At 42.6% G+C, this 11307-nt stretch overlaps 1 protein-coding gene across 1 annotated transcript in view; it reads right to left on the bottom strand.

The window, feature by feature from the left end:
* TTN (titin) overlaps positions 1–11307 on the bottom strand; it is a 276026-nt gene that overhangs the window by 50201 nt on the left and 214518 nt on the right. The window contains exons 288-308 of the mRNA XM_043894260.1: positions 10879–11199; positions 10499–10783; positions 10102–10401; positions 9484–9786; positions 8773–9048; positions 8370–8669; positions 7975–8277; positions 7511–7810; positions 6729–7016; positions 6070–6366; positions 5679–5981; positions 5277–5582; positions 4074–4361; positions 3688–3978; positions 3309–3596; positions 2364–2951; positions 2159–2263; positions 1512–1709; positions 1109–1405; positions 412–999; positions 18–320 (exon numbers count right to left, since the gene is read on the bottom strand). Of these exons, the coding sequence (XP_043750195.1) occupies positions 18–320; positions 412–999; positions 1109–1405; positions 1512–1709; positions 2159–2263; positions 2364–2951; positions 3309–3596; positions 3688–3978; positions 4074–4361; positions 5277–5582; positions 5679–5981; positions 6070–6366; positions 6729–7016; positions 7511–7810; positions 7975–8277; positions 8370–8669; positions 8773–9048; positions 9484–9786; positions 10102–10401; positions 10499–10783; positions 10879–11199 (6528 nt within the window). The remainder of the gene's footprint in view (positions 1–17; positions 321–411; positions 1000–1108; positions 1406–1511; positions 1710–2158; positions 2264–2363; positions 2952–3308; positions 3597–3687; positions 3979–4073; positions 4362–5276; positions 5583–5678; positions 5982–6069; positions 6367–6728; positions 7017–7510; positions 7811–7974; positions 8278–8369; positions 8670–8772; positions 9049–9483; positions 9787–10101; positions 10402–10498; positions 10784–10878; positions 11200–11307) is intronic.

Genomic DNA, 11307 nt, shown 5'->3' with positions numbered 1-11307 from the left:
AAAAGATAGATACTAACAGGCAACATCTTTCATTAGAACAGGATTTGAAGCATCACTAGGCGGACCGATTCCTGCTTTGTTCTCCGCACTGACGCGGAACTCGTAGGTGTTTCCTTCTTGCAGTCCTGTCACTTTGCATCTGAGATCAGAAACTGGAGTCTTTGTTGCTCTCACCCATCGCAAGCCTTTCTTCTCTCTCCTTTCTACATGATACCCTGTGATCTCGCTGCCACCGTCATCAACTGGCCTTTTCCAACTGATAGTGGCCGTGTTTTTAGTGACATTGGAAACCTCTGGCTTTCCAGGGGGGCCAGGCGGACCTGAAAAGGAAGCAAATTTGTGAGAAATCTGTGATTTCCTAAGCTCTGCTGCAAAGGTTTATGTGTCAATTCCCTTATATGCTGTACTTACCAAATCTGTCTACCATTTTGACAGGTTCAGACTGTACAGGTTCTCCTTTGCCATACTGGTTTACAGCTGAGACCCGGAAGACATACTCGTTTCCTTGGATAAGTTTGGTGGCCACATGCCTGCAAGACTGAATATCTTCGGCAACCGCTGTCCACAGAAGTCGGCTGGTTTCTCTCTTTTCCAGGATATAGGACTTAATTGGTGAGCCACCATCTTCCAAGGGAGGTGTCCAGGTGAGTGTTGCTTTTTCAGCAGAAACGTTACTGATTTCGATGGGACCGGGGGGACCAGGTACATCAAGCACTGTCACCTTCACATGTTCACTCTTTGTGCCAAAAGGATTAGTAGCAGTGATGGTGTATTCACCAGCATCTTTTCTAGTGGCATATTTGACAGCAAGCATGGAAGATGTTGGGGTTGAAGTTATCTGAACGATATCTGATGGTCGTATGTCTTTTCCTGCCCTGGACCAACTTGATTTTGGAAGAGGCTTGCCAAGAATGCTAATGGCACTCAGAATTATGGTGTCTCCTGCTTTAACTGTTAGCCCGTCTTTTATTGTGGGATCAAGAACAATGGTTGGTGCCTCTGCAAAGGAAAAAAAAGAAACAAAAACAAACATTGAATCAGAAAAGGAAGGTGGCTTAATTTACTGTTTTTTCTTTTTTAATGTGCATAAAAAATAAAATAGACCTACCATATTCATCTTTGCAGATAATGGTTCCTGTACTCTCTGATGGAGCACTGATAGCACCTGCTGTATTCTTTGCTCTAATTCGGAATTCATATTTCCCGCCCTCGACAAGGTCAGTAACAGTAAAGGCACAATCTGGGACATTAACATGGTTGGCTTTCGTCCAGGATTTAGAGGGAAGATCTCGCTTCTCTACTATATAGCCAGTCAACTTATGGCCACCATCATATTTAGGTTCAGTCCAGACGAGAGTCACTGAATTCCTTGTTACACTGATAACCTCAGGTTTGCCAGGAGGATCTAAAATAAAGCAACAAAGCAACCAACCCAGTCAGCCACACACCAATGTTTTCTTCATGAAGAAATACAAAGAGACATTATACAAAGTCTCTGTATAATGACTTACCAATTGGATCAAGGGCCACGACTGGCTCTGATGGCAGGCTTGGTTTGCCTACTCCTGCTAAGTTGATTGCCATAACTCGGAACTCATATTCCAGACCTTCAGTCAGTCCTGTCACTTTGAAGTCTTTCATCCTAATAGGAGTCTTATTAGCTCTCTTCCACAAAAGGCTGTTTCTTTCCTTGAACTCGATATGATACCCTACAAAAGACCCAGTGATGTGTCAGTTCACATAGAAAGTACAAATGTAGCCTGATTTTTAAATACACACACACGCAGAACAAATAATCATTCCTGTTTGTATCTATACTTTTATTACCTAGCCATAGGGATATTTTTATCTCCTGGAATAGACTTATTCTGGCACCTTCTGTTGAAACATTTTAACTTATAAAAATAGATACTATCATTTAGAAAGCCTTTATTAACTATTACATTAGGAGTTTTTCATTCAAATGAAGTTAGCTTAATGATTTAGCTTACTTAATTCTTAATGTTCTGAATGCACAACGAACTGAAAAACGGAACATTCACTTTTGGATGTGCAGATAGTACTATGAGTAAGTAGCACAGGTTCAGCTTGTTTTCGGGGAGGAAGATTTGGAAAAAATACTAATGTAAATGCTCTAGGATAAGAGCCAACAAAATACCTGTAATCGGAGAACCTCCAGTTTTCCTGGGGTCAGTCCATGTTAGAGATACGGAGTCATGTCTGACATCCACGATATTGGGAGGTGGGGGAGCATCAGGCACATCTAGGAAAAAGGAGATAATTCAAGATTTATAATCAGGAATGTATTCTAAATGAACTGGAACCATGTTCTGCTTTATGTTTTCTGACCTTGAGACACTTACCAAATGGGTGTCTGGCAACAATTGGCTCCGATTTCAGACCCTCTCCTACACCGTATTTATTTTCGGCACTGACCCGGAAGGTGTATTCCATCCCCTCATGGAGTCTCATGACCCTGAAAGTGGTTTTCTGGACAGCCGAGGCACAAGTCACCCACTTGTTGTTTACAGAATCTCTCTTCTCTAGGATGTAGTTGGTGATCTCAGAACCTCCATCGTCCTTTGGAGGACCCCACTTTAAGGTTATGGCTTCTGCTGTGACTTCTTCAAATTTGATCGGTCCAGTGGGGATGCCAGGCTTGCCAACAACTTTTATGGTGAGAGTCCCTTCCTTGGTGCCAGCCACATTCTTCAGTGTGATTGTGTATTTTCCAGCATCAGATTTTCGGCAATCATATACGACAAGAGTGGTGTTAACTGCAGACGACTCAACGCTGACTCTTGTGTCTGTTGCTAGAGGGTCTTCCCCTTTCTTCCAGGACACGGATGGAACTGGCTTGCCTTTTATGGGGATCTTAAGACGGAAGTTGCTGTTTTCTTTGGCCAAGTAGCACAAGTCTGGTAGGTCCTTTAAGTCAAGGTCAGGAGCCACTGTAAAACAGCAGAGATAAGTCATTTTTTAATGCCAGGCAGTTAATTTTTTCAGATCATTATAGTTTTTAAAGGGTTTTTACGTAAGCTAGGGAATAGGGCTCAAGAGCACTTTTAGTTTTTTATATGGCACATTTTAAAAGTCTCTATTGAATTTGTCACGATGTTATTTCTGTTTTATGCTTTGGTTTTTTGGCCATGAGGCATGTAGGATCTTAACTCCCTGACCAAGGATTGAACTTGAGAACCCACTTCCATGTACTGGAAGGCTAAGTCTTAACCACTGGACTGCCAGGGAAGTCCCAAGAGTGCGCTTTAGATGACAGAGGGGAAGTGGAGATGACGGTAAGCGCTTACCGACGTCATCCTTCGCCACAGCACTGATTTCACTTGGGGTGCCTTCTCCATTTTCATTCTCTGCGCTCACTCGGAAGGTGTATTCCTTCCCTTCAGTCAAGTCTTTTGTGGTGTACTGTAAGCTTAATGATTTCATGACTCGTTGCCACTTATTTTCTTCAGTCAGGAAATCAACGACATATCCAATAATTCGACTTCCACCATCGCTGCGAGGCTTCTTCCAGCCTATGCTACAAGATGACTTGGTAACAGAAGTCACCTTCAGGTCCACAACTGGTCCAGGGGTTTCTAAAGCAAAGGAGAAATGATGAGTCTAAGCCCCAGAAAACCAAGGTAAGGTGTCACTCAAAATGATGGGGTGGTAGCTACATTTGCTTACCGGAAGCTTTGACAGCATCACGTGTCTCACCGGGATCACCAATGCCATACTCGTTTTCAGCAAACACCCTGAAGAAGTAGGATTTTCCCTCCTCCAGGTTAGACACTCTGAAGCTTGTTTTTGAGCACTCTGTTGTCACAGTAGACCAGGACTTCCTCTCTGCATCACGCTTCTCTACCACATAGTTTATGATGGGGCTTCCACCGTCAATAATGGGAGGATCCCAGGTAATATAAGCAGAATCTTTGGATATTTCTTTGACAGTCACGTTGATGGGTGGCCCAGGAGTATCTGAATAAATAGTGGGTAAATAAGAAATGAATACCTAAAAGACACACTGGCTACATTTTAAACATATATATGATTGTTTTTCCATGTAGACTTACCAAGCACTTTCACTACAATGGTATATTCCTTTTTACCACAGCTGTTCTCCAGAGTCAAGATGTATTTTCCTGCATCATATTTGTTCACATTTTCACAGCGCAAGAAGGTGTCAAAGTCAGTGGACTTTATGTCCAGTCCAATCCTTTCTCTTAGATTGACATTTGGTTTAGACCAAGTTATCTTGGGAGGTGGACGTCCTTTTACTGGCACGTACAGTCTCATGGTAACTCCAGCACGCAATATGAGTGTCTTCCTCAAATCAGCATCAAGTTCTCCCTCAGGTGGAACTGTTTAATGTTGGAGTGAAGAAAGTTAGAGTAACATGTATTTCCAAGGACTGGCCTGATAACTCCTAAAATATGTTTCTGATTTCTAGTTCTTGAAAAAATTCTTAATATAATCCTCAAAACTTTTGCCAACTATCTTAAGACTCTGTAGTAATTATCGACCTTTCTATTTTCTAGTATCCTATGGGCCAACCCACATTTTCCCTGGAGGATCTGCATCTCCTTATCTCATGAATCTTACATACTCTTAAACTCTCTGTATATTACATGACTGATTTTGGGCTTTCTTCCACTCTGGCTTTCTTTATTCCATTGTAGGAAGAAAAGTACATAGTGGGTTAAGTGTCATTCAAAGTAACAGGAGCATTGATTAGGGAGAATAAGTGAATAGAAGAAATGATGGGAAAAGAAATTAAGATGGAGAGGGGTGGGTTAGAAGAGAAAATAAAAACCTAAGAATGTAGCTCATTGCTGCTAAGTCGCTTCAGTCGTGTCTGACTCTGTGCGATCCCATGGACAGCAGCCCACCAGGCTCCTCTGTCCCTGAGATTTTCTGGGCAAGAATACTGGAGTGGGTTGCCATTTCCTTCTCCGAAATAGCTCACTACTTAGTTTAAAAAAAAACAACAACAACTTTTTATTCTCAATAAAATCCCTATATTCCATAATCTTTTGAAGACAGGAAATTCTCAGGTAAGTAAGAAAAGCATTTCAAAACCATAAATCACCTTGCCTTCCATTTGGCTTGTTATATAGTACCATAAAATACCAACCCAGCTCTCCTACAACATACTTCTAGAGTTACCAACCCTAAAACTTGTAAATAAATAAATCTACGTAGAGGAGTTCTGTATATTCCCTCTTAAAGTATGACTGATGAAAAGAGTTCTGTATCTTTCTCCTGGTAATACTTACTTAAAATGTCCTTGGGACAGTGTTTGTCTGGCACATCACTGGGGTCACTGTATCCAATCTTATTAACGGCATACACGCGGAACTGGTATTCTGTGTTTTCCATCAGGCCGGTGACCTCAAAGCGGGTTTTCTGGAGCTTCTGGGGTAAATTGCACCTCACCCAGTTATCCGAATCAGCTCGTTTCACTTCAACAAGGTAACCAATGATAGGACTGCCACCGTCGTAGGCTGGCTTGCCCCACGTTAGACTCACGGAGCTCCGGGTTGTGTCATATACTTTGGGGAAAGCTGGTGGTCCAGGAGGATCTAAGGATAATAATAGAAAATTTTCATTAAAACCTCATTCCCAGTTGTTGAATGCTGGTTATCAAACATCTGTGGGACTCTTCCATGAACACTTACACAGAGGATCTTGGGCATAAACAGCTTTGGAGGCATCGCTGGGTTTGCCAGGTCCAGCCTTGTTGATTGCTATAACTCGGAACTCATATTCTGTGCCTTCTTGGAGACCTGTTGCTTTTATTGTTCTTTCTATCACAGGTTTTCTGTTGACTTTAGTCCAGTTAACTGCGTGGGTTTCCCGCTTTTCAACCAAATAGCCGGTGATGGGGGAGCCGCCATCATCTGCTGGGGGTTTCCAGCTGACGGTCATGTGGTCTTTGGTTACATTGCTAATAACAGGAGGATCGCAGCGTCCAGGTGGATCTGCAGAGATTAATTGACAGGTTTATGTCCCAGTCTAAAAGGTAACATTTCAAAAGTAGAATGAAAAACTGCAGGAAAACATTCTTACCGTACGGGTTTTTGGCAATTGCTGGCTCAGTTAAGATCGGGTCGCCCACGCCGTATTTATTTTCAGCACAAATTCGGAACTGATACTCATGGCCCTCTATCAGTTTCTCCACACTGCAGCTAGTGATGGGCACGGTAGCAGAGACTTGTGCCCAGTTGGGTCTGCTCGTTTCACGTTTGTCAACAATATAGTTGGTAATTTCTGAGCCTCCATCTTCAAGAGGAGGTTCCCAAGAAAGCATTGCACGATCCGAATACATTTTGTTGATTTTAACGGATGCTGGAGGACCTGGTTTATCTGAAAGGATAAGAAAGAAAAGTTAAGTCTTTCACCCAAACATGTGAAATAGGGGATGAACAGAGTGGAGGACTGGAGACCTGGGCTGCTGTCTTTATACTGTCATTAACTTCTTGTACGACCTTGGAAGTTACTTTTCTCCAGATCTTAATTTCCTCATATCTAAAATTATGTGTCTGGGATATGTGATCTCTAATGGTCTTTTCAGCTGTAAAACACTATTGTCCTGTGTTGAGAATAATTCCATGATGACAAAAGATACATCAAGTTAGGTATCTTTTCTCACATGTTAATTTTGTAAATTCTATGACATCACATTAACCAAAGTGAAGCCTGAGATTCTAGTGAAGTGCTTTAGTTACCTAACACTTTGAGCTTGATAGTGGCTGATTTGGAGCCACTTGGGTTTTCAGCAGTGATGGTGTAGTCCCCTGAGTCTTTCCGGGTCACACTGAACAGCTCCAGGGTGCACAGGTTCCGCTGCATGGCCATCTTGATCCCTTCCGATGGTTTCAGCAGCGTGCCATCCTTCTTCCAAGAGACCGTGGGCTTCGGTTTGCCAAAAACAGTAGCATCCAGGCAAACGTTGGTTCCAGCTTTCACAGTAAGCAAAGATTTCATAGCCACACTCAGGTCTATCCTGGGAGGTACTGGAAAGAAGTAAGATAAAGGGATTTAATATATGCAAAGCTATATTATATAATGCTTATTTGTAAACATGAGAAATAAATATGCTATCTTTTTCAAGATGGGATTTTCTTAAAGTAACTATTCATTATAAAAGAAATACAAGTTTAATGCCAAAATTTGATAATGCTGACAGTATAAAGAAAAATGTAAAGATATTACCCATCATCCCAGCATCCTTAAAGCTTCACTCTTATCATTTTGGTGCATTTTGGGGGGGCATCTTTCTGTGCATGTGTATGGTTAAAAATATGTGGTCTTCACAGTTCGCTATCTCGCTTTTTAGTTTAACTTGTTATTAAGATTCTCTATAATCATAATTTTTAATGTCTGTATACAAAGTACCTATCATTTTATATGTCCTTATTTTCACAAATGTAGACTTAGTTTTTTATTAGGGGAAACATATATTATGAGTGATGTCTTCCTTTGTATAGAATGTCCAACAGAATCTTACCACTTTCTGCCATGATAGTCACTGGATCGGAAGGTTCAGAAGGCTGGCTGATATTTACTGCGGTCTTGGCAATTGCTCTGAATTGATACTGAGCCTTCTCTTCTAAGTCAGTCACTGTGAACTCTTCCTGGGGAATCTGGTGAGGTGAAGTATTACACCGTATCCACTTATCACCAGGAAGTTTGCAAGCTTCTACGAAATAGCCAATAATTTTGCTGCCTCCGTCATGCTTAGGACGAGCCCAGACAAGAGATACAGTACTCTTGGAAACATCAATGACTTCAGGCTTGCCAGGAGGATCTAGAACCAAAAGAGATATTCTCAGCATTTGTCTTTAACATCAGAAATGTTCTATTTCACTGTATCGCCCAAAACATATTTCTGAATGGAAATAGTAACGTTTAGAGGTGCCAAGATTTAAATGTGTCCTCATAATACTTAAAAAAAAAAAAAAAATTACTCACCAACTGGAGTTCTTGCAGTCACATATTCAGTCGGTTTGCTGGGTGGGCTGGATCCAGCTTTGTTGAGGGCATAGATTCTGAATGAATACTCAAGGCCTTCTACCAGGCCAGCACAGGGATATTCAGTTGATCGGACAGGGGTGTCATTGGCTTTCACCCAGAGCAAACTGTTTCTTTCTTTGCGTTCAATCAGGTAACCAGTAATGGGGCTACCTCCGTCGCTATCGGGTCTGTCCCACGCCACAAAGATGCACTCTTTGTTGACTTTAGTGACACGTGCGTTCTTGGGTTCACTGGGAACACCTGGAGGTGAAGACCAGGGAAATGTCAGTTTCCAGCCTAAGTAACAGATTAGAAAGAAAACAGTTCAGTTTTTTGTCCTGAAAGGAACATACCAAATGGGAACTTAGCCAGCATCTTCGGAGATGTAAGAGGCTCTGAAATGCCAAATCGATTCTCGGCACGGACCCGGAAGATGTACTCTTGGCCTGGGATCAGTTTTCCAACCCTGCAGGAAGTTTTTGTCACTGAAGCCAGTGCTGTCACCCAGTCACCTCGGCTCACGTCACACTTCTCCACGATGTAATTGGTGATGTTACTGCCTCCGTCCTCCAGAGGAATGTGCCAGGACAGGGAGCAGGCATCAGCGTCTATGTCAGAAATGTCAAACGGAGGCTGCGGGGGTCCAGGAGCATCTATGTGAACCGAGAGGAGAGGAAGGTAAGGACAGGAATGGGGCTGGAAAAAATGCTTCTGATCTTCACATGTGGATGACTGTTTGTCTAATGCTTAACCTACCCATGACGATGACTTTGATTTTCTGAGTGTCTGTCCCAGAACTGTTCTCTGCAGTGAGGCTGTAGTAACCGCTGTCTTTCCTAGTAACATCTTTTATGATCAGAACTGAAGAATTCTCTGCTTTATGCACAGCCAGGTGGCTGGACGTGACAACGTCATCTTCTCCTTTTTTCCATTTACAGACCGGATTAGGCTTTCCATACACATGGGCTTCGATTCGGAGTTTCTTCCCAGCTTTGATAGTAATTTGCTCTGGCATGAGGATCTTGGGTGGCACTAAAAGTAAGATGAAGATACATTAATTTCGTGGGGAGGTTAAATTTTCTCTAATGAGGAACTATACTTGTGTTTTTCAGATGGTGAATAGCAACCTATTAGCAGGTTCCAGTTGATGTTTGCATCACTGCTAATACTTTTTAAAAAGAATGAGATTGAATTGAAAATACCAGAGTCCAGCATACATAATAAGGATGGGTGTTGCTCTAAGAAACTTCTTTTTAAAGTTATATATATATATATGTATGTGTGTGCTGTGTCATGATTTAAGGTGTTTTACCATGTGTTGTGGGTGCAAATGTTTTAAAACCGTTATTCTCTACTATATTTCAGGTATTTCTGGAATTAGATTCTTGAGGGATAAATGTCTCCATGTCAAAAGAAAATTCTTGTAAACTTTAATCACATGATAAAAATGACTCAGTGACCACTTACACAGCTGTTCTTTGGCTTCGTACACGCCTTCAGCTTCTCTTGGCAAACTGACTCCCACAGCATTTCTGGCCGCTACTCTAAATTTGTATTTCTTCCCTTCCTTGAGGCCAGTGACAACCAGGCTGAGGTCTTTCACCACTGAGTACTCTGTCCAGCGGTCTGCAGGCTGCTCCTCTTCCCTGTAACTAACGATGTAGCCGTCGATTTTAGCACCTCCGTCACGCAGGGGCGGTAACCAGGCTAATACAGCGCTGTTCTTTGTCATTTCAGTAACCTCGAGTTTCCTGGGGGGATCCGGCTCACCTGGAAGAAAAACGTGATTAAGAAAAAACAGTCCAGGTAGCCAAATCCATCCCTTTGTAATATACATTAATGTTTTCATATGCCACATGCTTCAAAGTATGTGGAAAATGTGGTTCGGGCTGTTGAAAAGTAAAAAGTACTCGATGAGGCAGATCAAAAAAGTCTTCAGTGAGTGAGTTAGATATTTTTTTGTGCTGTGTAGGTTTCTACGAGTTAAAGCCCTTTAGGGTTTCGGTATCTGGTAAATGTTTAGTGTCTTGACTTGACTGAAGTCAGGGACTGGGGTTAAGAGAGGGGAGAAAGGATGTGACTTACTTAGAGGGTCCGTCGCAAGCACCGGTTTGGGGACATCTGTTGGGACACCGGGGCCATACTCATTGACAGCAGTCACTCTGAAGAAATACTCTGTCCCGGGGACAAGATTGGTGACATGGAAGCTCGTTTTCTTCACTTCTGGGGTGACTGTCGACCATGTCTTTCTCTCGGCCTCACGTTTCTCCACAATATAATGTGTCACCTGGCTCCCGCCATCATTCTCGGGAGGGGCCCAGGAAATGTGGCATGATGTTTTAGTGACATCTGAAACTTTTAAATCAGAGACGGGCCCAGGGGTATCTGTAAAGAACCACAAGATTAGATATATGAGTTCCCTCAGCCTCCTGATTAACTAAGGAGTTTTTGAAGGGGAGGAAGACAGTTGTTCACCACCCACCTAATACTCTGACATTCACAAACACGGCCTTTTCTCCCGCCGGGTTCACAAGCGTCAAGGAGTATTTTCCTGAGTCGTCACGTGTAGAATTGGGGATGACGAGGAAGGCCATAGTGTCAACCAAATCGACCTGTCCTTTTCTGACCACGTTATCAATACCCACTTTTCTCCAGGTGACCTTAGGGGCTGGTCGCCCTCTCACGATGGCAAATAGTCGGATGGGGCATCCTGCCCTCACGGTGACCAGTTTTCTCATGCTGGCATCCAAGTCAATCTCTGGAGGTTCTACAAATGACACGAAGGCCATTAGCTGACTTCAGAATGTGGGGAAGTCATGTGAGAAGTGAAACAATGAACCAAGTGATAACCTAGGGCCTCACCTAGGATTTCTTTAGGTTTAATAGCATCCTTTAGTTCTGCAGGGCGCCCGATGCCAACTTGGTTTTGGGCACAAACCCTGAACTCATATTCCTGGTTCTCATCCAAGCTGGTCACGGTGAATTCCATGCGGACAAGTTGCGCTGCAGCATTGCACCTTTTCCAGCCTTCATCTGGTGACATGTCTGCTTTTTTAGGTCTCATTTCCACAACATAGCCAATGATCGGTGCACCACCATCATACACTGGTTTACCCCACCCAAGAGTTATGGAACTTTTGGTTGTATCAACCACTTTGAGATTGGTCGGCGGACCAGGTGGTTCTGAAAGTAAATTATGTAAGAATAAATTTACACATGGTTAACCACTACTAGTGATATGTTAATGTATAATTTTATACAGTCTGTTCTTAATTAACCACACATAGTACA

The sequence above is a fragment of the Cervus elaphus genome, chromosome 33 (assembly GCF_910594005.1).
Source record: "Cervus elaphus chromosome 33, mCerEla1.1, whole genome shotgun sequence".
Classification (NCBI taxonomy): domain Eukaryota; kingdom Metazoa; phylum Chordata; class Mammalia; order Artiodactyla; family Cervidae; genus Cervus; species Cervus elaphus.
This window is presented reverse-complemented; position numbering and strand designations above follow the sequence as displayed.